Source organism: Amphibalanus amphitrite, unplaced genomic scaffold (assembly GCF_019059575.1).
Source record: "Amphibalanus amphitrite isolate SeventyFive unplaced genomic scaffold, NRLGWU_Aamphi_draft 000835F_arrow, whole genome shotgun sequence".
NCBI lineage: Eukaryota > Metazoa > Arthropoda > Thecostraca > Balanomorpha > Balanidae > Amphibalanus > Amphibalanus amphitrite.
Window position 1 is genome coordinate 227465 of NW_024882329.1, and position 26557 is coordinate 254021.

The 26557-nt window shown below is 50.8% G+C and overlaps 1 protein-coding gene across 1 annotated transcript; it reads right to left on the reverse strand.

Annotated features, from left to right (window-relative positions):
- Positions 1–196: 196 nt before the first annotated feature.
- On the reverse strand, positions 197–26453 carry LOC122366859 (rho GTPase-activating protein 26-like). The gene is made up of 21 exons (XM_043339489.1): positions 25863–26453; positions 25226–25383; positions 21918–21989; positions 21195–21299; positions 10479–10586; positions 9956–10060; positions 8992–9066; positions 8465–8534; positions 8058–8155; positions 7503–7679; positions 6825–6977; positions 6180–6354; positions 5800–5905; positions 5357–5516; positions 4855–4974; positions 4044–4362; positions 3423–3557; positions 1713–1764; positions 1331–1399; positions 982–1061; positions 197–774 (listed from the first exon to the last, which is right to left on the reverse strand). The coding sequence occupies exons 1-21, from the start codon at positions 26023–26025 to the stop codon at positions 683–685; spliced, it is 2592 nt and encodes an 863-aa protein (XP_043195424.1). The 5' UTR covers positions 26026–26453; the 3' UTR covers positions 197–682.
- Between the last annotated feature and the right edge of the window lie 104 nt (positions 26454–26557).

Here is a 26557-nt window from a genome sequence, read left to right on the forward strand (position 1 = left end):
CATATTAAATACTTCCAACATCATATTTGACACTGAGCGGGCCAATCCTCGATACTTGACGTTGACTGCGTCTTAGCGTAACAGAAGAATCTGACTGAGACGTACCGTATCAAAGTATTTCTCTCTGTATAGCAGCGCGATTGCGCGACCTTCGGAGCAGCCTGTATTATCAAACTCACCAGTCTGGACGGCGCGCAGTGGAGGCCCCATGTATTGGACATCTCGCAAAGGCACGGAGCTCATTCGCAGCACACACAGTTCATTTGTACACAACACGAGCTACCGTAAATATAGTGTCTGCTTCGCTTTACATACAATCAGTCTCAGCGTGTAAACTACACACATTGCACCCATATAAATGCTGCACAATCACCGGTGGGTTTGACAGGGCCAGTGTCTGTATATCACCGGCGCTATCATGGAATATCGCATGTGTGGCGGCGGCGGGGCGGCGCTGCCCCGTTCGCTGCCGTACTATTCGGAATGTCTGCTCGGTCCGTCAGGTCGAGATCCCGCCGAGTTCCCGACTAGCGGACCTCTGAGTGTCCGGTCCAGCGGATCTCTGAGTGTCCCGACCGGCGGATCCCACGGGTGGACCTCACTGAGTGCTCCCGGCGTCCCACAATGCCCTGTGCGGGGCACCCCGCGAGTACAGTGCCCAGGCCAGGTGCCCACCGGTCGCTCACGGTAGAAACTCGACGTAGTTGTCTGGCAGCAGCCCCAACTGGCCATTCAGCGTGCCTTCTAGCCAGCCGGGCTCCCGGGAGGGACGGACTGCGGCGAGAACAAGGGGAAGGGTGAGGAGGCGAACTGAGACGGGTGGCGCTCCGTCATAATCGCCGGAACTTACACGATAAGTGCACATCATTGCTGGTAATAAGAAAAAACTAAAAAGTCGCCAATGATGGAATGACAGAAATGTTGGGTAGCTGTTAAAATCACTTGCAAGTTCGGAAACTAACTAGTTTTCACATGTCTTACCATTGGTGATGATTTGGTTCGGCTCAAACGATAGTTCTGACTCATTCTCTCCCACACAGGCATACAGCGTTCGAACCCGTCTGAAACAGACAGAGAGACAATATTAGTCAAGGGAATAGACCGTTGGATGTTTTGTTCAATGCACCGTTCAATGGCATAATGACAACATGGCAGAATTGGTACGATTTATGCGGACAGTGTTTGTTCGAATCCTCGTGAATAAGAGCGAAAGGCAATGTTTCCTCGTTTTTTCCCCGAAGCTACTGCCGAAAGCCACTCGGTACGCCCGCTTCCTCTCCCGATCGACTTCCCGACGTGTTCGATTAATCGCACAACCCGTGCAACTCACCCGACTTTGTGATGACTGGGGGCGACCGAGCCGGACGGACCGCACGAGCTCACTGGTACAGACACCGACCTGGACACACGCAAACAAACGATGTGTCATGACTAACTATCATCCAATGAATCGAATATTTTATGCTGTAGTAACTATGTAGTAAGGATACTTGCAAATTAAACCGAAACAAATGCATTCGTGTTACAAGGTGGCTTCTCGAAAAGTGGCTTTGTAGAAAAGGTTTCTTCACGATACATGCAATTACAAGAATGACTACGCTACAGCTGCAGCTGTAGCGTAGTCTGCAGCTAGTCTGCAGCTAGCTGCAGAAATGGTTACTCTACAGGCGCAATCTACTGAAGAAGTGTAGGAGTGCCTTCGATATACTCACAGATCTGGCTGGGACCGGTAACTGGGCGGACACCGTACTCGCAGCTTCCCTCCTGTGAGGAAGGCAGACACCAGTGTAGAATAACGTCATACAACACCGGTAAATAAATGCTGAGCAAGTTTAATATCGATGCCATATGTACTATGCGAAAGATATACGCGATACTTGTACGGGCATAAGACTATCGATAACACGTTTCATCGATACTCTACGAAGTGTGGTAAACCAGTAAACCGACATGTAGCAGAGTGCTGATACCTTAGGATGATGCGCAACAGCCAACAGATTCGCATCCTCTAAAAAGACCATCCTGGCCTTTACAGCTCAAACAACACTAAACAGATTGCCCACTCTAACTACTTACTTACTTACTTACTTACAGCTTCTCGAGATTTTGTCAGGCCAACTAGGCCTGTGGGTCTCGTTCTGACCAAGCTCATGGTAAGGATGCCAGGCTATCGGTCCTGTTCGGGGATGGCGAAGGCAAGGTCCGCCCAATGACAGTCTAGGTTGGATTTAAATGTGTTGAGTGAGGGTGAGTTGACCACATAGGTTGGAAGGGAATTCCAGTCATTTACAATCCTTGAAGCAAATGCGTTTCTCCTGATCCTGGATTCGGCACGCAGCTTCTTCAACTTCCATTGGTGCCCTCTGGTGATACTTCCGGTTGCTTGGTCAAAGAAGATTTCTGGGTGAATGTCGATGCCAGCATGGAAGATCTGGTACGCCAGGATCATATCGCCTCTTCTACGACGATAATACAATGATGGCAGGTTCAGGAGCTGAAGTCTCTCTGTGTATGGTCTGTGTCTGATGTTTCGGACAAGCTTTGTAGCGCGCCTCTGTACACGCTCGACGAGGATTTGGTCCGCACGATTAAAAAGTCCCCATACTGCATTACCATATTCAAGATGTGGTCGCACCAAGGTTTTGAAGAGAATTGGTAGAGTTTCATGATCCAGTTTCTGAAAAGATCTCTTAATGACACCCATGATCTTGCTGGCCCTGGCAGTAGCTGCAGCTGCCTGTTTCCTAAACTTGAGTTCTTGGTCCATCAGGACACCCAGATCCTTCTCCAGAGGAGTTGCATCAAGAATCCTGTCCCGCATTTTGTATGTTTGGAGAGGATTTCCAGATCCTATGTGGAGTACCTTGCATTTCGACTCGTTAAACGGCAGCTGCCACTTCTCGGACCATGCCAGAATGCTGTTAATATCCTCTTGTAGTTTGCTCCTCTCAACTGACGCCTGGTAGATTTTAGTATCATCAGCAAAAATTTTCATTGGGCACTCAGTCACATCAGGCATGTCGTTAATATATATAACAAAGAGCAGCGGCCCCAGGACTGTCCCTTGGGGGCAGGGCTGCGGAGTCGGTGTCGGAGTCGGAGTCGGAGTCGGTCGGAGTCGACAGTTTTGACCGGAGTCGGAGTCGGAGTCGGAGTCGATATTGGAAACCCCGGCCGGAGTCGGAGTCGGAGTCACCGAAAATCTGTCGACTCCGCAGCCTTGCCAGGTGTGCGGAGTCGGAGTCGGGAGTTGGAGTCGATCGGAGTCGACATTTCTGCACGGAGTCGGAGTCGGAGTTGGTTTTTGAAAGCCGGAGTCGGAGTCGGAGTCGCCGTAAATCCATCGACTCCGCAGCCCTGCTTGGGGGACTCCGCTTGGAACTGGCCTAGACAAGACATCATACGAGCCGGCGCCAACTCACGTGCATAAGGTGACGACGTGGACGGTCCTGCCGACTGGAGATCTCGTGACGATCGTGACGAGAGTGACTCGTTGCTGCTGCTCAGACTGTGGTTACTGGGACTGGCCCGCTCAGGCGGCTCCAGGTCGCTGGTCACTGCGGAGAAGGACCGAGGGTGAGACAAAGCGTCAGTAAACTGAGAGGTGTGTTACAAATTCCGGGGGCAGGATGTACACATTCATCATTGTGTGAACTTGTGAAGGGAATGATATGGCTGAGCTGAGAGCAGACGGTGAAATGCGATAGAAAACAGGCTCAAGCCCGACTCAGGCCCCTTATTCAGACTACGAGTCTGGTCTTCGCCTGGCCAGTCTGAGAGAGATGCATGATGACTTACTTTACTCATCTGAGCTCACTTCATGATTAGCTACGATCACATGATGTGAAACCTCCAGAAACCAGCCACAGACCAAACCAGCCCAGCCCACTCACGACGGTGAGTCCAACCTCTCCTCTCGCCGCTCTCCCCCGCACTAACCGAGTTGTGCGGGGGAGTAAGTAAAAATATACTTAAGATGCGCCACAAAATCTCATCGACGCTGAGTCAGCCGTCTCTTAGAATCCCCTCTCCCCCGCACTAACCGAGCGTGCTGGTGACATGATGTGACCGCGGTCGGCCGCCGGAGCCATCCGACCCGGACTGGTGTCGCCGACTCGCCCCGGCCGGGCCCTCGAGCCGGACCGTGCGCGCCGCCCGGCCCAGGTCCGGGGGCGAGGAGGCCAGTCGCGCCGGCCGGACTCCCTCAGGAGAGGAGGACCTCGCCACGCGCCGCGCGCCCGCCGGCGGCTGGTGGGAGGCCGCCGAGCGGGCCAGAGCACGCTCCAGGCCGGCCCTGCCCAGCTCCGGGGTGGACGGTCGGGCCGCGTGCTCCAGCGCCGGCGGCACTGAGCGCGGCTCCAGCTGATGGAGGGAGGGGCGGTTAGAATGGACATAGAGAGCATGATTCATTTTATCTATGATATGGATGATACTCAGTCATGGTTGTTGGCATACATATATTGTGGTGTTTTTTATCAATGACAGGGGGCTTGTCAGACGGAAAAGATCAAAGCGATTTCATGAATCAAGCACCCTATTTGAATTGAAGCTGTTTATGTATAACATAAAACTGTTTATGGTGCATTTACCGGAACTCCGTGAGTAACACTAGCAACAAAAATCACTTCGACAAGCATGCAGTTCAATCACATCTTAGAAAAGCTAACGCCAACACTTCGCAAAGCTCAGCAAAATGTCAAAGCTAATCAGACACCATCCGTTCTTAGAAGCCCACACAAACTTTAACCGCGTCACGCCCACCCTGGGCAGTCTCAGCTCAGCCTACGATGTTAGGCCCGCCCGTGACAGCACCCTGACCCGTGACGTCACACTAACCCATGACGTCACACTGACCCGAGCGGAGGCTGAGAGGACCGGCTTGGCGGGCGGTTCCCTGGCCGCCGGCGCCGGTCCGTTGGACACCGAGCGGCCGTTGGGCTCCTGTTCGCCCTCCACCGCGCCGCCGCAGAATATCTAGCGGGACACCCGGACGTCACAAGAGCGGTTGGAAGGGATGGAGGGAAGTGAAGGGATACAAGCGGAGTTTGGTGCTTCATAGCTGACTGGAAAAACATGTCACCTAGACAGCTGCGTGGTTGGACATAAACAATAATGGACACTGGACAACTGTCAATCCCTCGACAATCAACGAATGCAAGACTGCAACGCTGAATACCTGAAAAGAGCGAGGACTACTAGACAACACAGCCCCAATAGCATACGTCGCTGCATTCCCGAATAATATTCGAATTTCAAACTGTAAATATTGCATCCCAAGCTAAGGCAATACGCAGCATCAACCCACCCAACGGACATAAAACAAGCCAAGCCCCAGCGCTCTGGCAATAGCTCTTACCGCATCATAGTTTCTGATGAGCGTCTCCACAACGGTGTTGCAGAACTTGATGTCGATGATGGCGGCCATGGTGTCCTCCTCCGGCCGCAGCAGCGTCGGACCGAAACACACCGCCAGGTTGCTGATCGACATCAGGTTCCGCTCACTCTTGTTGCTCACTCTGTGAACGGTTGTAGGTATGAGGAAGGTTGTGTGAATCTGGATAACTATAATTGTTTGTTCTGCTTCTGCTTTGTGTAATACGAACCGTTCACTCATGGTGCAGTAAAGCTGTCCCTATGGAATATTTAATTGTCATAACTGTCGATCTTATGTGCGACTCAGTCTTATGTGCGACATGTTTAAAACTATTCGAGACCACGGGCAGAAGCTTGGATGCGCCAGCGAGCTGGCAGCAAAACACAAATAACTGCAGTCAGTAGCCAGAAGAAGCCAGCACTTACTTTTGCAGATGGTGTATCAGAAGTTTCAGTAGCTGGTAGTTGAGTTTCGGTAATTTACTGACTAGACTGAGTACCTTAGCTACCCTTACTTCCTTCTTGTCCGTCTCTGCAACAAAAAAAGGGTCGCTATAAATTGGAAAAAGGAAGATGCCGCAGTCCACAACATACACCAAACAGCCTGTTATGTAACCTTAAATTCTCTTTTTTCCTTATTAGTTCATGCACAATACCAGCAGAACGAAAGTTTAGATATCAATCTCATATCGCTAGATAAATCGCTTCACAGGACACCCTTGTGCTGCACACATAATATCCTCATCGATTGCAAATTATTGTCGACTGTCACCCCATGAACTGCAAATCCCATCCCCGTGACTCACTAGCTGCGTTCATGAACTCTGAGTGTAGCCGGAACGTCATCAGAGGCTCGGGCAGGTTTCGCAGGTACGTTTTGACGGCGCTGGTGAGCGTCTTGTTCTCCCATTCCTGGGGACTCGCCAGGTCGACCTGTTCAAACTTGGTCCGACTCAGACCCAGCTGCACCAACCGGTTGACCTGGGGGAACAAAAAAAGGTTGTCATGGAACAAAGCAGACTTGCTGCCATCGGGTGGCTATCATTTGCTGAGAGATCCGCCTACACGAGCAATGATCACATGTGTCTCGGACACCATAACAAATACCACCACTAAAGTTACGTCTGCGCGTATGTTACAGCCAATCTTAATAACTCTAGGTTACATGCTTTCAACTAAGATGCATGCAGCTATGATGCTAACTGACCGAACCTGATATAGATAACGAATATAGACCCAGGAGCCAGTATATCTTTGGTAAGATAAATGACTATTGCTGGTGGAATCATTAGGGGCACAGTTAATGGATAATGACATCGATATAACCAAACTGCGAAACATGCAACACAAAACAACTGACTATTACGAACAAAATTTCGTTCTGCCATCTTGCGACACCTAGCAGAGCCAACACCATCTCTCCCTTCAAACCCTTCGAGTTTCGAACTTACCTTGGAGCTGACGCCGACGACACGGTAGAGGCCCTGATCCTGCAGTCCCCTGTCCTCCAGCTGCGCCAGACACCTGCTCACGAAGAACAGACCGCTGCTGTCCAGACTGGTGTGGTCTGTCCGCCGCTCCAGGTGCTCGAACCGAGCGTATGTCTGGGAAACGGCGGAGAAAGGAGAGTCAGCCGTAAATTTGGGAATGGGGAAGTCCTAGGGATAATTTTGTGTGGTGTAGCATCGTTCTTAGAGGCGAAAACACCGAGTAATTACAAATTTATAAATGATTGGATGAATATGATATTACGTTGATTAAGTCCTGGAGTACGTGCACCGTACAAACAATGGTTAAAACAAGTGGTACTATCAGCAATTATGGTCATAGTATTTGAGTGCCCTTAAGTGCAGATGCAATAAGTACTGAACCATCGCATACAATATCATATCAGTTGAACTGAATTGTATAAAGCCAGGAGTCAAGAGATAGCAATCGAGAGTTAACAGTAATACATGCCTTGGGATCAGTATTGAGCCTGAACAAAGGAATTTTAGCGAGCTGAGAGATCTAACACACGGAACCGCCCAACAGCTACACACGGTCGTCGTGTCTAGCTACACACGGTCGCCGTGTCTAGCTACATACAGTCGCCGTGTCTAGCTACACACGGTCACCGTGTCTCTCACCGGCTCCTTTCCGTCCATGGCGTCCATCCAGAGTCTCCGGTCGTCCTCTGACAGCGCCTGCAGCGTGTACACCTGTCCGTCCCGCTCCTCGGCAGTGACGTCAAAGCAGAACCGCCGGTCGATCGTGTCGGACATCCTCCGCACACACGACTTCAGCTTCATCTGGTCCGTCGACGTCTGCACGGGCGGAGGGGAGGGATGGTTGGAGAAGTGTGCTCAGGAGTTATGTTCATGTGCTAAGGTGTAATGTTACAAGCATTGCAAGCATTACGATACACGTGTAACAAATGTTTAACAGGTGTTACATGGGAATGCTTACCAGATATTCAGCTACGCCGAAAGACAAAATATGAATGATGGTATACACACATGACACGAACACGTGCATTGTGAACGCTGCTAAGATAACAGTAAGATACACAAGCATTTCAAATAGGCAAGTCTATCTGCAGGTAGCAGATATATGATATCGATTATATCTAACTGAATCGGTAAGAATGATAATTACAATCAGACAGAGACCCGTGACGCTATCAGCCGCGCGCCATGGCTCACCAGTTTGCCCGTGATCTGATTGTACGGGATCAGAGTAAAGTTCCTCGACTTCTTATCGTACATGCAGTAGTGCTTCGTCCACGTTGTACCGAACGCCTCTGTAGGAAATAAGATGCAATATGTCGTCAAATGTGGGAGTGGCATAGTCAAACTTGACTGGAATGTCCTAAAAATAAATGGATCGAGGTAAACCGATACATGAATCAATATCCGCCCAACTTTACGCTACAAGCCAACGCAACAGCGCCCTGCTGGCCTATTATCAAACATTTGGCGCTACTCGTAGTTAGTAGATGACACCACATAGCTTCGCATCGTCGGGAATAACTAAAACACACAATGAAAGCGTTGTTTAGCTTTGGAAAGAAAAATGACCAAACGGTACGGCGCCGACATCATGTACTGACTTTTCTCCAAGAGGTGCAGGTAGCCCTGTCTGGTGTACATCTTGTCCATACTGCCCACATCGAGAGACTTCTGCAAATCGACACGTTGAACAAGGTAGGTCAGTCTCACACTGGCAGGCCAGTCCCACATTGGTAGGTCAGTCCCACAATTTGGTAGGTCAACCCCACATCGATAGACTTTGCAAATCGAGACGAAAAACAAGGTAGGTCAGTCCGGCCTGTTTGGAAAACATGGCTACAGAACACGAAACTCAGCACATTGTCTGCACTACCAACAGAGAATGCAATCAACGTAGTAGCGACATAACCCAAACAATAATTAGAAACATGTCTCAGATTCCAATCCTTCCTGGGTAGCTCGAGGGTACTTCAGGCTTATCACAAGCTCTCGACAGCCCCAAGGACCGAAAGTGTTTCAGGCTAATCACTAATAAGGACCTCTTAGCTGCCCCACGAATATGCATTATGTATAATTCTCTGCCCACGAGTTTTTCACTCCGAGTTTTTCACTCGAGTTTTCAACTCACCGTTTGTCGCACCTCCAGAGTACGGTTCTTCAGAGACTCGACCTCCGTACGCGTGGCGACAAACTCGTCTCTGGTCTGGCCAAACACGAGGGACGGGGGATGGTCATTGGTAAGACGAACGCAAGATGGGGAACAGTCACACTAGTCAGACCAGACACGAGACGGGGATGGTCATTGGTCAGACGCAAACAACGGGAACGGTCATTGGTCAGACGCACATAAGACAGGGAACGGTCACATCGGCCAGGAGCACAAACTCGTCTTTGGTTTGGCCAAACACGACACGAGGAACGATATTGGTCAGACACATCTGACCGGAATGGTCACATTGGCCAGACGCGTGAGCTCGTCTCTGGTCTGACCACACACGACGGGGAACGATCATATCGGTCGTGCGCACACGAGGTGGTGGCATGAGAGAGGCCACTGGGTGTGTCGAGGAGAAGGGGAGGGGAGGGGCATATTCCGAATCGGAGTTAAACAGATGGCGCTAACGTTTATTTTCTCTAACCGTTCCGTGCTTCTATCCTCAGGATACTGAAATCCTTCTCCTCCACGCCGCAACCCCCCTCCGGGCTGGACAGGCAACTTTATCTCATGCAGGCTGCTCCCTTGGAGCGGCACCGCTGCTCCTGAGGGAGCGCACCCCGTAGCCGGGTGCAGTGAGTGCCTTGGGGCTGGGTGGCCTGTCCTCTGGACGGGCTCAGCCCCGGCGACTCACTAGGGTGCCTGCCCAGACCAATGTCTCCCCCTAATTCCTATCATCCTTCCGGCTCTGCAATGGTCTTGTCAGACCGAAAGGGCCTAACCCAACAAAACAAACAAACAAACAATTTTCTCTAACGTACCACAAACAATACGGATGACGCAATTTTTACATTTTAAGCTCGGCCCCTGCCATTTATATGCATAACAAAAGCAAACAGCGAAGACATGCTACCCCCTTCAGTGAGCGAGCACCTACCTTCTGAAGTCGCGCCTGCAGATCGGTCATAGAGCGCTCAGAGTCCTTGGCCAGCTCATGTCCTTGGTGATAAAACGTCAGCCATCCATACATAAAACTCAGCAGCTGCCGACAGAAGAGGACAGTCAGCAACTTTTGACAACGCAGAGTAAACGGTGCTGTTTATAGAATAAAACGCAAACAATCGCCTGAATAGGATCATGAGCACGCCTCGATTCCTCAAAAACTAAATTCCGTGAGTGACAGATCTGCGGCAAAAAAGCAAAAACAAGTAACAACCATCACTGTAATAGTAAAGACAAGCGACAATAAAAAGTCGTTATGGAACAAGCAAAAGGTAGGGTCGTGACTTGTGAGCCATTTCACAACCAGTGTCCAGTATGTTACCGTTATACCAAACACAGCTGGACCTGCCAGTCTGACATAATTGGAACAAGTAAAACCCCGGCGAGTCTCCACAAATAGACATGACACGGCAAAAGGTGGCGACGTGTTTAGCGAAACCGGTAGCCTTGACACCCACCGTCTCGACAAACTCGAACTTTTTGCGCTGTTGCACTTCCTGAAGGAGACACACGTAGTCCAGACTAGCCTGATCGAACTGCCGCTGCTCCTGCTCCAGAAGGGCGTCCTGAAACAGGAGATAGACAGGACTTAGATAGGGCGAATAGGGAGGGACGAAACATGGGTGGGCAGATGGGAACAGCATACGTGAAAGAAAGACAAGCAAGATCAAGGGGCTTACATGAGCTAACAAGAGACAGCTATGGAAAATATAAGCAGGGCGATACAAACTAACAAGGAAAATCTACCATAAAAGAAGCCAGTGAAGCGAGGATAAAACTGAGAATGATGTCTGAACTCTGAACCAAGAGATGCGAGTGATAAAACTGAAGAGAATCGGCCAGAAATCAGTTAATCAAACGATTCAGCAACAAAAAGAAACCAAACAAAGCAGGATAAACACCCATCCATCGAAGCTCAGGACCCATTCATGACTCAGGACAAGAGGTAGTAGCGTTCTGCCACGAGCCGGCCAGAGCACAGGCAACTGAGCTACCGAGCAAGGCAGACCTCGTGAGCCAGTGGACGGATGGGGAGCGGCTCCACACTAGTTATGTGGATGGGTGGCGGTCGGTTCCACAATTGTAAGTACGAATCGATTCAACAATCAAAAGAACTGTGCAGCGATTCTATGTGGACACCGTGGGTCTATGTGAATGACGACCGCTTCTATGAAGGACCATGGATAGCAGACGGTCGGCTCCAAATCACGCGAATGCCCCTCAGCTCCCTGTGGGCGGACCCAGCCGGTCAGCGGCCGACTTTTACCAACAAGTGGACACCGGGGGCCGAGGGCGGGTCGGGTGGACACGTCACCGGTTGTCCGCGGCCGGCCGACGCCCCGACCGCGCCGCTCGGACGGTCGATTGCGGGCCAGACGTCGGTCGATTGTCGTCGTCGACCGCGCGGTCTTCATAGAGCAAGCCTTACGTCCCCCGGAAAGCGACTTACTCGGAAACATGCCGGTCACCCCTGCACAACTCAGGGGTCTCGGGGTTCACCCCAGTCCAACTCACCCCGCCCTCTAGCTAAGGGCGCAACACTGTCGGCCGGCAGCACGGCGCGGCACGGCACGGAAAGGCACAGCACGGCACGGCACAGCACAGAGGGTCGGCCCGCGCTGCCCCCGCGTCGGCCCGCTCTGTCGAGCCCTGCCGACCATCCGACCACGCCCCGTCCAGACCACAATGACCCGGCGCCGGCGGAAGGGGCAGTCGCGTGCTGCTAAACCGTACGCCCGGAAGGGCTTAACAACACTCAAATGACGGAGCGCTGTATGCTGAAATGCAAGGCGAGCTGGATAGTGCAAAAACGATCGAATGTGTACCAGTAGGCATCAGTATTGTGGTCTGTGGATAGGACAAATTGTGGTGTTTCTAGCTTCCATCCGTGCTCTTTTATCAGTAGCATACACCACACAGCGAGCTATTCAATTCGCTAATAATATTTCTTTACGTAAACATGCGCACTGCGCACAGCTGTGCGTTCTCCTCAGTAGCCGCCCACGGGCAACGATCGTGCCTCCCCGTGGTGCGCAGCGTTGCTACCCCGACGATCGCACCGAGCAGACAGTCTCAGACGTCCCCGGATCTATTCCAGGAGTATCCGTGAGCCCAGACGCTGCGTCCAATAATCGGTGCCGTGTGCAGCAGAGCACGTCATTAGGTATCCAATCAAACACCACTCCCGACCGTCGGCCTAGCGTGACCAGTCGTGCGCGCTTGGAAACTGAACAGAGACGGCGAGCGCAAACGGCGCTGACCCAGTTAAAACTCGGCGGGCAATCAGCAGACACAAAACACTGTTGGTACACGCCGCTCTGCAAGCTGTGCTCGGCGGTCGGCGTAGCGCATTTGTCGCTGATTCAGCAGGGAAAATGTGGTCGATAGGCCCGCCGAGTCGACTGACATCGGTGCAAACTCGAGTGACGGAAACAGGGAAATGATCATCGCCCAGTTCGGAGCTCCCACGAGTGACTGGTGAATCAAGTTCTCATGCAGGCAGCACTGCATGAGTTGGTGGTTGGAATAGAGCGTTATGGGAATCAGTGAATCTTGTCCTGTTTCGCAATCGAATACAAGTCGGCTAGGTAGTTCAAGCAGTTACGTAGGGTCTACAACACAAATCGTAAGCTCATGTCTGAAGCTGCGACATTCACCTGTGACATCATTGCTCTCGTGTCCACGCACGCCAGATTTCACCCGCCCTGTCCGACCTAGGCGGATACGGATGGGGAGGGCCACGGCTGATGATACACACACCACGCGTGACACGGGCCGCCCCGAATGACTCACAACCGGCACGCAGGGCGGGACGAGAGGCGCGAGCCGCCGGACCGTCACAGCATAACCGGGCTGTCCCTTTTAGGATAAATGCCAAACGTGCTACAACGACTCGATATTTAAGCTTTCCAAACGTGTATATGCATCATTTTTTTATATAAAAATGTCGCCATATCAACAACATAAAAGGTCGCCCTCCGTTATCATGTAGGTATATTCAATATTCATGATAATCACCAAAAAAGTAACTTCCGGATTAGTCCAAAAAGTAGGCTGCCCCAAGCTAGCAAATCTCAATACAAATGCTGCTTCATTGGTAAATTCCACATTCTGACACCTGTATCACATACCAGACATGGCTCGCGCATGGCGGGCAGGCCTTGAGCATCGCTCGTTTGGCGTTCATACCGACAGCGACCAGCATGCAATGAGTATGCAACAAGTATCTTTGCCGGCAGCAAGGCAGCAGCAGCGAGGTCGGCTACGAAGTGGGTCGGGATTAGCATAAACACCATATTATTTATCAGCATGAACTGTGGTGGTGGATAGTGGATACTGGTCGGAGCAGTCGACCAAATATCTGCCTGCTGTTCAATGGAAACCATGCGTGTTTGGGATGTTAGTTGTCGGTCTTTCGTCTCCGTCTTATGTGATTTCAGAGGCTAAGAATCGTAACCACACGTGCTGTACTCATGGGAAGGCAATATGTGCGTATAAAACCCGTTTATTATCTCACTCGCCTGGTTATTGTTATTGCACGGACCCCTGGTCAGACGGTCAGACGATGACACCATCGTCGCCTCTCTCCGGCGTGCACGAGCCGCTACAAACCACTGCACGCCTCTTTCATCACAGCGACAGTGCAGCGCGGGTGAGAACCCGTCCCTGCACATTTTTTACGTGTCTTCCCTCCCCGTCTGGTTTCCCAGTGTCGGCAGGGGCGGGCCACTCAGCACGCGGCACCCTGTGGAAAGCATTCCGGCCGAGTTTTGCCGGAAAATGGCCGGGCCTCCCGAGGAAATCAATACAGCCAAGGCCAAACCGATCACGTAGCAATGGACGTTACGTCACCGGCGGCGCGCAGCTTTCATTCTTAAACTCCCTAGTGCGATGTGGATCCGTCTACGGGTATCGATGTCTCGATTGAAATGAAAAAGAGGGCGGTAGCGATATGGCGTATGTCCTAAATAAACAGACTTTATGGAGGAAATCAGGGCTAGCTTCGTAAAACATTCGTTGTTTGGATACTAAACCGCAACGAGAAAGTCCAAAACACGGAGTTATATGCAGTTTGATGGATGTTTCGCTAAAAACTGGCCTGAAATGATCGACCGTATATAACGAAGCACCCATCAAAGCCCTGCCACAGCAGCCACACTGCCACTTCGATTCGATTGGTTGGGTCGTTGGGTCAGGTCATCAAGCTGTCCGTCTTTCTACACTCAGCGTCCTTCAAGTGAGAGAGCTATATAAATGTTAGACATCAATACTCTCATTACATTCATCGCTAGGTTCAATCACAGTACTGCTGCACCCGTAAACATTTAATCACGTGACGTGTTCAACTGCCGCGCACAGCCTAACGCATCCCTGCCTCCTGCAACGCCTCACTTATCGCCCCACTTTGGAAGCGGGCGCTATCATTACGCACGATGGGCGAGCTGGCTAGAGACGAGGCCACACCAATCGAGCCTGATTGACCGTCGGCTTCTGAGGAGCAGATACGGGGCAGTCGCCGGGGCTGCTCTCCGCGCCCCTGCTTGCTTCTCGTGGCTCAGAGGGCTAGGATTTTTACACGTACGCAGAGTCGAGGAAAACGAGGGAGTTCCAAAGGCAAACAGGTGCGCAATGCAGCGGAATGGGATGCTGGTCAGAAGGAGACGAAGCTTGGTGATTTAAAGCTCAGATACCCGTGCCTGGAAGCGCAGCTCGGCTGGGAACAGGGACAGAGCTGGCTTAAGGCGGAGTTGCTGACCGCAGCAGGCTGTTCAAAGAACTGCTGGGCGTCTCCCTAGTCGAACAACGGGCAAACAATTATTTGCGGTCATCAGAATTAGGCTAGAAAAGCCGATGATTGATAAGTTGATAACCATATCTTCCCACGCGGAGGAAAAACTCCACGATCTATCGAATCGATCATAAAAAACAAAATGGTTGCGAAGAAATCGGACCAACAGACGAATGGACGCTATCAGAAAATTCAGCATTGGTAGGAGGTTAGCTTCGGCTGCTGAGGCGTTTTGGCATTCTGGAAGCCCACGTTTTGAGAACTGTGAACTTGATAGCCGACCATCCTAGCGATACACAATGCACATCTACAAGACACAAACAAAACCGACACACGTAGCCAATTCAAACCTCCGGACAGATTCACTCCCCTGCTACCCCTCCCTCCCTCCCTCCCGCCCAATGGTCACGCACCCCCTTCCCCTCCCCTTCCGCCAATCGAGCCATGACATCATCGTCGGCCTCCCAATGTCTGGCGAGGCCGGCGGCTCCAGAGCAGAGCGGCGCTGTGGGCGGGTGGGGAGGGGCACCGGTCCACCGGGGAGGGGAGGGGAGGGGCCGAGCGCCCACCGCGGCGAGCGACGGGAGAGCGGACGACGGGAGAGCGAGCGACAGACCCGTCATGACACGAGCAGCACCGGCTGACGGCGGCGAAACAAAACCCGCTCGATGGTTGAGAGCTCAGCTCAGCTGGTTGGTGAACGAACGGACTGGGATAGTTTTCCCGCCTGCTGGTCGTCACATGAGCGGGCGTGCATGACACAGATGCGTCACGCTCCGGGCGATGCTCCAAAGCGTGATGCTGATAGCGCACGCGTCCGACCCGCATTTCCAGTTCCGGTTTCCACTGTTCGTGCCACAATGTCCCGTTCACCAGCCAGCATCCTTCTTTGTCTACTGCACCCCTATCTATACCATCCCACAGGGCTCGAACAAGATTTCACCCCGCCTCATTTCCTCCCCAGCACTCCGGGAGTCCATCCGTTCAGTATCTCTTCATCCTCAGTCCCTCCGCGCCGTCCCCTGCCCATATGAGCACTTCCGCGACGGGCCGCGTCCTTGCTCCCCCTCACGGCGTGCCGCGTCTCAGCGGCTCTGCGCCGCTCCGCCAGTGATGGGCCTCTCCACTGCCTTGTGAGTTGTGGCGGTGAATCACCACCGAGGCTTGCAGTCGGCGCACCAGTAGTGCTGACTGCCGAGCTGCTGAGCACTGCAGTAGCGGCGGAGGCAATAGACAGGAAGGGGTGCGAGGAAGATCCGGTGGACTGGTGTAGACTTATTGAGGGGAGAGGAGCGAGAGATAGTAGGAAGGGACGCACGAAAAGGCGACGGCAATTTTTGTTTCATAATGAATTTATTTACGTTTATAACATTAATGTCTAATTAGAATGTCTAAGCTACCACTTGAGTCTTGAACAAATATTAAGAGCATTTTCAACATCCTTCATCCCCGCCCCACCAATTAAATCAGAAGCAGTCTCTAATTTCACCGAGTAGGGCCGTCGGAATCGAGCTTTCCCTAGCACCAACATCGTTCCACCCGAGGGCCAGTGACCCCGTCTTATCTAATACACGCCCGTCTCCGTCCAGTTCAACATGAATACACGTTACCCATGAGCCGGGTCTTGCCGATAACTTCCCCGGTCAGTGAAGTCTTACAGCGCCTTCGATCGCGCATGCATAATCGAACAACCATGGACGACCAGCTGATTTCACCCGTCGCACTGCGGGGACGAATGCGTCAAGAAACGGACGCAGCCGGAGAAAAAGATCGTTCAACAACCGGATACGGTCTATTTCAGGACACTCCTGGTATGGCTTATTGTTAGAATTATCCGTACTTGTGCTAGCAGGATGCTTTTATGCAAGCAAAGCGTCCGTAGAAGCCATTAGGAGCGACACTGGAGCCCGACTCGGTGAGTTCATCGTCAAACGCGCCTTAATTGTAGCTGTGATTGCCTCTATCAATACGCAAATAAATCTATCAGCTTGAACGTGGGAGCTACCTGCGTAAGCTTACATGGAAAAGTCGCACTACGCGGCTTACTGTAGAATGACTTTGCATTCGACTCAGTCACCAAATCAAATATTACCTCACTTTCGACCTCTCACCAATCTTCATTGCGTTTCCGGCGTACAGTCCAAACATCGCTGCCCATTAGCGGCTCCATCAGGTCTGAGTCTTCGAAGCAATCTCAGACAAGATCTAAATCCATAGTTCAACTTCAATGGCTAAGTGTATCTTCTGCCAGAACATAGGCTCCTCGATGGGTGCCTAAGGCTCGGAGTCTGGTAAGACTGTCCTGTCTGGTAGAACAAACTCAAGCTGAGATCATTGTCCTGGTGCCATCATCCAATGGAAACGTTTACTCATCCAATTCCATTCCAGGCCCCCAATAAGGTCACCAATGCACCGACCCCAGCCGAGACTGCACGTCCCCAGCCCGCCTCCAATCACACTTATATCCGTGCCCCACCGGCCAGCCAGGCCCACTTGCTGTCTCTTATCCAACCTTACAGTCGTGGGCTGGACACGCTCCACCCTCGACTGTCCGGGGGGAATGTCCTAATCACACCAATCACCATCGATGGTCGGACATCCTGGACTGTCCAGGAGGCTTGTCCCAGCCAGACAGCCGTGGTTTGGACCTGGACACTCTAGGCTGTCTAGGCACAGAGCTATGGATGAATCTCAGTGGTAGAGGCCAACCGGACATACTGTCTTCAATCGTACGGTCGTGAGTTTGACTCTCTCCACGCCCTGGACTGTCCGGGCGAACCGTTTCCAACCAGACAGTCGTGTTTCGTACACGTTCCACTATCCGGGGACCGTCCGGAGAGACCGAGAGACGGAGACCTTACACTGTCCGGGGACCGGCCAGACCCCGGTGTCCATCTCCAACCAGACTGCCACAGACCGGACACTGGTCTGTCCGGGGACCGACCGGACCCCGGTGTCCATCTCCAACCAGACAGCCATGGAGCGGACACACTGGTCTGTCCGGGGACCGGCCGGACCCCGGTGTCCATCTCCAACGAGATAGCCATGGAGCGACCGGAGCGGACACACTGGTCTGTCCGGGGACCGGCCGGACCCCGGTCGGTCCTGTCCGTCCTGTCCGGGATCCTGACCGGATCCTGTCCGGGGACCGGCCGGATCCCGGTGTCCATCTCCAACCAGACAGCCATGGACCGGACATACTGGTCTGTCCGGGGACCGGCCGGATCCCGGTGTCCGGGTCGGAGGCGGCGGCTCCGGGTCACCGCTGCCGCTGCTGCCGCTGCTGCCGCTCGAGTCTCAGTGCAAACAGGGCCCGGCCGTCCATCGATCGCACTCGCAGGGCGGCGGCGCCCACACACGCGCCGCCACCGCCCGGAGACAGCCGCCGCTGCGAGACAGTGGCCGTTTCCAGACAGGAGCTGCTGCGAGACAGGAGCTACTGCGAGACAGTTGCCGCCTGGAGACAGCCACCGCTGCTGCGAGACAGTAGCCGTTTCCAGACAGTAGCTGTTACGAGACAACCGTCGATCCAAGATAGTGGCTGCAGCGAGACAGTGGCTACTCCCAGCGGCTTATACCGGACAGGGCTGATCCGAGACAGCCACTGTTGCGAGACAGCGGCTGCCCTGAAATTCTTATTCGAGACATCGGCTGTAACGTGACAGTAGTTGCTCCCAGACAGTGGCTGCCCCAAAACAGTGGGCTAAATGCTTGGAGACAGCGGCACAGACGAGACGGTGGCCTTCCCGAATCAGTGGCTATCCCGATAGTGGTTCAAATGTTCTGAGACAGCGCCCGCTCCGAGACAGTAGCCCAGCTGCTCAAGAAGACCGATAACCGTTACCGAAGGGCGGGGTGGTCCGTCACGGAGACAGCCACCACTCGGGAACGGCTCGTCTCCCGCTCGGAGACGCTCAGATACGATACACCTCCCCCGCTCTGGAGACAATTAGTCCCTACTACTGAAATTCATTTAACTCTTGCACAACCCAAAATAATCTTGCTACTGGTCCTCTAAGCCAAACAAGGCACAAACAAGTCTCCGCGAACCCAGCAACGAAAACAGAAACACATTGGAGGGAAAGTTCCGTATTTAGGGAGCGGAGTCCCGACTGTTGCTTGCCTGTGCTCTAAAATACATCATGTCTTACTGTTCGTGGCACCGTTTCGGTCCCGCAACAATCGCGTCGTTCCAGCTCAGACATCCGGACCGGCTGCAATATCCCCATAAACAAATAATAACTCGTAGAATCTCCACAGTAGTAAACAAGAAAACGGTACCGAGAACAGACCATAGCATGACTCACTAGGTCGCGACATGGTGGTCTCAATACCTCATTCCCTTACGTTCCAAACATATGCAGGCACTCTTGCTTGCTATGCATGTGGTGCGGTGCACCCACGGTGCCAGTCTACTTTTAGTGTCGCGTGGGCCGGGTGGCGCCACGCTCAATCAGGGAAGATTGCAAAGTCGATATGAGGCGAGTTGAGTAAGGATGAAAGGTGGGACTGCACGCCGCGCCTACGCCGTGCACCGTAATCGTCACTGGGGTGGGTCGAAGGAGGACAAGCGCACTCAGTGCGTTCTATGTGGATTGCCACGGCTCACTGGTTAATGGTCCGGGGAACACCAAGATCGGCGATTCGCCACAATTTATCCATTTGTAGTGCATCACTGTGCGAGTATAAACCCTGAGTCATGACGTTCATTATTAGAGAGACCTGAAAACAAGGTTGATGCCCCACAGGCCACAAGTGCATCGTAAATTAATACGGCAGGTGCGGTACCATTGTGTTTTGCATCCTAACCTCAGGAACGCAGCACATGCAATAATGAAGCAGAGTTGCATCAGATGAAACGAGCAAAAAACGGACAGATCCAGGATGATAAATACATATCTGCTTCTGGATAATGAATGAGACGTTTAGCCGGTATTTTGAATCAATGACCATCCACCTGACCTTGAGCAATGCCTTGCAGTCTACTCAACTCTAATCCCGAGGAATTCCGGTAGCACGGGACAGCCTCCTGCCTCGCCTTATCCGTCAACACTTCCCAGAAGAGGCATTAGCGTCGGCTTCCAATCAGTTCGGCCGGTGAGCCAGCCGTATGGAATGGACGCGTAGCCAGACCACGTTACTGTTTATTATTTCTGTCCTGCTGGGCTTCAGGAGCTCACGGGTTGGGCATGCGTGGCATGATACTATAGAAAATAAACGTCAAACGCACTTCTTGTATAAGATCGCACTAGCATATGCATTGAGTAAATAATCACAAGTTAAAAGCCTTCCCAAATTGGAGACCTCAGGGGAACGTATGACCTCAGTGTCAATTTTCTATTCATCCTCAATAACCAGAAATTGCATGCACTTGCTCGCCTTCTAAATCAGACCGCCCCATCCCCGTTCCCAACCACACCAACTAACCGACTAGGGGCGCAATCCTCCACCCGCTGACCGACGTCAAGCAGCTCCACTCTCTCCACTCTCTGCCTCTCTCCGTCACGGTAAATCACCGTCACGTCACGTCACGGCACACGGCGTCACGTCACGGTCTGGTATCGTCCCCAGCGGCACTCGTGACTGATCTGGCGTCGGCAGCGTCGGCGGCGTCGGACGCCGGCGTGCAGTCGGATCGATGGCAGGGCGGCTGCGTGCCCCGGCCGCCCACCCACCATTGATTATATGTACGGCCGCCACCGTCGGTCGGTCGGTCGGTCGGTCGGATGGTTGGACGGCGGTCGGCGGTGGGGCGGTTGGTCAGAGGGTGGACGGACCCAGTGCCGAGACTGAATGACTAAATGACGTCATGGCGCCGTCTGTCGTCGCGCAAGTCTGGTGCGTCTCCACTACTGTCACCACCACGTCACTAAATATACCATCATCGCAACAGTTCTGTGCGTACGGGTAGGGCGACTACAGCGGCAGAGAGCAGACTAAACAACGTTTGGATATGAAGACCCGAGGTTCGATCGATTTGGAAAATTTAACGATGCGTGAGAAGACGGTCGTCCAGCTAGTTAACCAGAAATTAAGTTATTCGCTCTGTTCAGTCTCCAGACAGGCTGACCGTCAAATACTAAGCCAATCAACCGGCCGTTCATCCAACCAGCCCGTCATCTTGAACTGATGGCTGACAAGTTAGTCAACCATGCCCTACCGTCAACCATGCCCATGCCCTACCGTCCATTCATCCGACCAGTTACGATGCGACCGATCATGTCAATCAGACTGACACATACGGCAACCTAGTTAGACTTCGGTACCTCTCTCAAACAACCCTTTCCCCACCCAAATATAAAAAGGTGGCAATCCCTCTCTCTCTCGCACACCCGTACTCTTCCGACGCCCCCGGTACCGTTCATTTGCTCATTGATAGACCTACCTCTCGGAGTGTCTGCTCCTCCGGCTTTTTGGCAGACAGGTTCAGGTACCGGTCCAGGGCCGTGCAGAACTTCTGCGTCTGCTTCTCAAACTTCTTCCGGCCATCCTGTAAACAAATTCACTCTGATGATACGACAAAATAAAGGGTTTGATGCAAGTTACTAGGAAAAAAGAAAATTCAGAACAAAACAATCACTACCGTAGCATAGAGCTAATTTGACACGACAGACTTGCGAGAAACAGTAATTAAATGTAAAAGAGCGACACACTCAAATCACCTGAAGCACGAATATGAGTAATTCGTTAGCTACGTCCATCGGCTTGAATGAATGAAACCCACACAAAATAAGGAAAACAATATGAATGACGGAGTTACTTAGCTCGGACCGTTATCTTAGCTGTCCGTGAACAAGAGAGACGTTGAATGTAAGCATATCAGTTAAGTGTTTCAGCATCAGAGGAAACAACACTTGAACTTGCACGATTTACCGATGGAGGGGCTGATCGGATCGGGGGGCTGAACCACCTTTTTAGTAAATGAATCTATGGTGTAAATTTAGTTCATCGTTCATGAATAAAATCAGTATCACAGCCCCTATATTTCGACAGGTGGCTAACCAGCCCTCTGCCTGCCAGTGACCAGACCCGTGACCCAGGCATTGACCCCGTGACCCCTGTACTGACCCCGTGACCCCGGCACTGACCCCATGACCCCTGTACTGACCCTGGCGCCGCCGATGTGCTGCCGTCGGAAGTTGTCCAGGGCGCCGATGATCTGTAAGTAGCCATGGTCCAGCTGCCGACGGTAGAAGAGGAGCGTGAGAAAGAGGAAGATCCCGTATCTCAGCCGATTGACGGACGATGAGCGTTGATGAGGTAAGGACGAGGGAGTCAAAGCGGCACCCCTACACGAATGATCCTGTAAGGAAACTGAATAGATAGATCTGGAGTTCTTCGACACATCAGATAGTGCGATTTTGATACGATAAAATGACCTTGCGAAAGGAGCAAGGGTTTCTCGGCTTATAGGACATTTAGTGAGCAGTATGTTCTATTATGGCCTATAAGAGCGCTAAGCCTAACCTTTTTATCCAGTTCCCAAGCTCAAACGTGAAAAATGACCTGTATTCGAGGTCAACGGTGTTATCAAAACATCAGCTATCACGATTGTATCACCTATAGGCCTGCCAGCCGCTTACGCTCGTCTTCCCTTTAGGTTATCGCGTCTCACCGCTCGGAACACGTGATAAATCGCGAAGGGCAGTCGCGGCCCACCAGTCCAGTCACGTGACCTTGCCTCTCGGCAGTCCGGCGCGGAATACTAGCACGGCTCATTAGCACTGGCCGCGGCCCAGGATCGGGGTCAAGGTCACTGAGAGCGAGCCGTGCGCACGCGGTGGGCGGACAGGGCCGTTACGGGACACCGCGAGGCGCGACCGCCCGACGCGGAGTCCATGAACATTGAACAGGAAGTGCAGCCCAAAATCGGAATAGGCGGTGCTATCTGGTGGAACCGACCGAAAACTGGATTTGCGTGGAGAAACTGAGCTAGCATGTAGATTTGACACAACCAAGACTTATGCGTTTCAAGTATGGTTGTCGCTTGTGGAAATAAGCGACTTGATGTTTAAAGTAAAAACTAAATGCAACTGTCGTTAAAGGGACCCTCCCACCTTCAAAAAAGTTAATGAATTGGCATGAAAGTGATGTCGCTCGGTTCAGAAAGAGCAAAAATGAATATCTACCAAATTTCATCGAAAAATATTCACCGGTTTTCAAGATATTAGACTTTTACTTTTGTTTACTTTTTGGGATCTCCGCTGTTCCTAGCGACTTTATTTGAAAGTGCGGCATTTGTTGCGCGCAAAGCAGCATATACCACCGCGTGCTGCCAAACGTTTTAGTAAAAGATTTAAAAATCGTTAGATCTCCGCTGACGTCACAAATTCTAAGGGGGCATACCAATGCATTAGCCCCTTAGAATCCGAAAACTGCAAGTTTGAAATTCCATACCTCCGAATTAAAGCATTTTTCGATGTTGTGAATGCCCAAACCGGTATTTTCAGGCCATGGCCACCAATTTGGCTATCTCAACTCAAAACTAATGTTAAGGTGGGAGGGTCCCTTTAACTTGGGCCGAGCTGAGCATCCACTTTCAAGACGTTTCCGTTTCCTCAACCGGACATTTGACGGTGCAGCGTCACTCAGCACTTAACTCGACACGTCAGTAATCCGATGGCTTAGTGAATTCATCGAATGCTAATGCGCATAATTGTAAAGATTAACCCTCACTTATGAACAAGCAACGCGTGTACAATGATAAAAATTATGCCTTCATGCCGATGGACCCTAATTAGTATTACCGATGAACTTCTTTTTAGATCGAAACATTTAAATGTCTTTAAAGTGTTCAATACCAAACAACTAAATGTACACACAAATATTTGCAATCTGATAGCTTGTTGCTCTTTACGCTCCACTACAAGTGATGAACATCGAATCATACGAACGATAACTACGAAACGTCATCGACAGCAGGATCTTATCTGCAACCGGTATCTACGTAAGGCAGTGATCACGCCACGAGAAAAAGTAGGATTCAGCAGTGACGTCATCAACCACAAACGTCCGGTGTGGCGTCATGCCCAGCTGGACGGACGAGCCGTCGCCGGTCAGTCACATGGCTGGTGAATCGACGGGCGGCATTACCGGTTCGTAAAACCGCTCCTCGCCAATACACGTCCTGTGAGCCGACAACCCGCATGGTAGACAGGTTGGTGGCACTACTGGTGCTCAGGAGTCGGGCTTGTCCGTATATCTCGTTTGTGCATGAATAAGCAGGCCTAGAGTGAATGAACGGGTGGTTCTAGCGGCACACAAAAACTGCACCTCGGGCCAGCATCAACCCTGGCGATCAGCCCGAATCCCGATACCCGTGATACAGAGAAAAGCGGTACTTTGGACGGGTCAGCGCCCTCCCCATGCACTCAGCCATACAAGCTATTGTTAGTTCCACGCAAAACCTACAGTTTGATGAGTGTGATTAGATGCACAACCGTATCACGACAATGCCTGCTGCTGAAAGACCCGGCTCAGTATCCCGCCTCTCAAATAGTGACAAAGGAAAACAGCCGTGTTGGCGCTTTAGCGCTCAGGCAAGTGATGCATGGTAAACTGATAACGTTTCACTTATGCGATGGGACGATGGTTGACAGGTTACCTACGACGTGACTAGGTCATGTGAAAATGCAGCCATGATGGTTACCAACATAGTCACTGCTAAAATAACCATGAACGCAACAGGACGAAAAACGCGAATAAATCCAAATGTCGCGAACTGCCACGCCACGACACATGAAGTGAAACACAAAATAATACTGAGCTGTTAGAGCTCAGTGACTACAATTCACTTTGGCAGTGTTATAACACCATGGCACCGATTCACAATGTGGCTGCATCATTCATATTCAACTCCATATTCTAATATGGCCACACTGAAGTGTGTCTTTGGGTTTTATTATGTGGTGGCCAATGGGCATGCAACCAGGCAGGGGGTGAATAAAAACTATACATCATGATTGTCATTTAAAGAAGCAACAGGATGCAATGCCACTGCACACATCAAATTGCACTTTTGTTAGTAGCACCTCACACAAGGCATACCCAAGCTCATCCTTATTGACAATGTCAGTCATCAAATAATCCTGGAAAGAGTAAGCGGCATATCAAAGTCGCTAATGAAATGACAAACTTTACTATTAGAAAGCATACTTTTACATAATGTCGTCAGAAGGCTTCAACAATATTAACTTCTTCAATCATTTTCATATCAACTATCAAGTCAAATTAGCAAAACAAGTCACCAGCAAAACAAACAATATCGTACCACAAAATGGATGCTTGGATTCAATTGTAATTTAACAGCATTGGCATCTACTCTAAGAGATCACTGGCACCAAGGCTGCTTAAAGCTGATTGTATGCACAAAATAATGGTATGAATAAAGTGCACATCTATTCACAAAACACTCACCACACGCTGCCGCTCCTCCTCAATTTGATGGATAAGCTTGCCAAATTCTTTCAATGAGCCACTTATTACAATTTCATCATCTGTTTGTGCACCACCAATATAGCTAAAGTGGAATTTTTCCAGGCTTGTGGCAATGGTCTGCTGGCATTGAGACAAATCTGAAATATATAATTGCAAATTGTTAAGCATGAAAGATTAAGTACCTACTATATTGTCAAACCCACATCCAGCAAAACACAATGCAATACTATTCTTAATAGAAAATTGTGAGCAATTATTTGAGGAATAGAAGTCTGCAATGGAACAATCATGCATAATGAGGCAGTTATCAATATAAGCAAATGATCAGTAAAGCAAAATAAGAGTATCAGCTGTGGTCTAGTGAAAAAGTGAGACACACACTACCAGGCATGACAAATTGTCCTATATATTACATGTATAGTTACTTTTTGGATTCTGATCTGGACTTTTTTTGTCCAGAAGCCAAGGATGAGCAATATCATCTGACATAAATGGACTATTGCAATTGAGTAGGATATTTATTATCCAACAAAAGAGCCTGAAAAGCAACCATACATTTCTAAATATGGGTAAGTACCTAGGTCAGTAATAGTACCTACCTAGGTGAGGTACTCACGTTTGGCAGCATCCAGAAGCTCCTTGATGTTTTTTGTGAGACCTTTTATGAAGGTACTTGTATTTTCCAGTTCTTTTTCATAAGCATGAAGCTTTTCACGAAAATATGGACTATCAAGAAGACACTCTGTAGGTTCAAGCGGCAACAACCCACTACGCCCCATGGTTGAGGTTTATGCCATTTACAATCCTTGTGATACTGGCATGAGTTGCATGACCTGGTCCTGGACCATTCTTGAAATCAAAGGGGTTCAATGCACATTTTCCCAATAGATTACACCATTACAATACAGCCACGGAAACAGAGAAAAGCTTGAAAAACATTTCCAACTCCGTCTCACTCAGGACCTTGAACTGTTTCCGTATATTACGCACTCATTCTTGGTCAACATCAATCATCTTCATTTTCACCACTAATAAGCCCACGACACTTAAAATATTTGGGTCCCACTGAACTTCTCATAAACCTTAACACGGCACTTCAAACTTGGAGATTCACACATGGAATTGCACGGAATTCACGCACACACACACCACCAACCAACGCAAATTAAAATGTAATGTTGAATGTTTACTGCAAGTTGAGTGAACTGTTTTTGTCTTAGCTGCGCCATATCTGACTATTTTTTGTTCCAGATGTAAACAAAAATTTCAACTAGAAGAGAGACTATATTTTAACTTTCAGTTTTTTTTGCG

Bases quoted from the DNA above. Each gene is read 5' to 3' on its own strand.
- LOC122366859 (XM_043339489.1), bottom strand. From the start codon at position 26,025: ATGGGGCGTAGTGGGTTGTTGCCGCTTGAACCTACAGAGTGTCTTCTT. The intron at 9,067-9,955 runs GTAGGTGCTCGC...GTGTTTGGCCAG, and splicing joins TGCAGGCGCGACTTCAGAAG to ACCAGAGACGAGTTTGTCGC. The intron at 5,906-6,179 runs GTGAGTCACGGG...TTTTTGTTGCAG, and splicing joins AGAGTTCATGAACGCAGCTA to AGACGGACAAGAAGGAAGTA.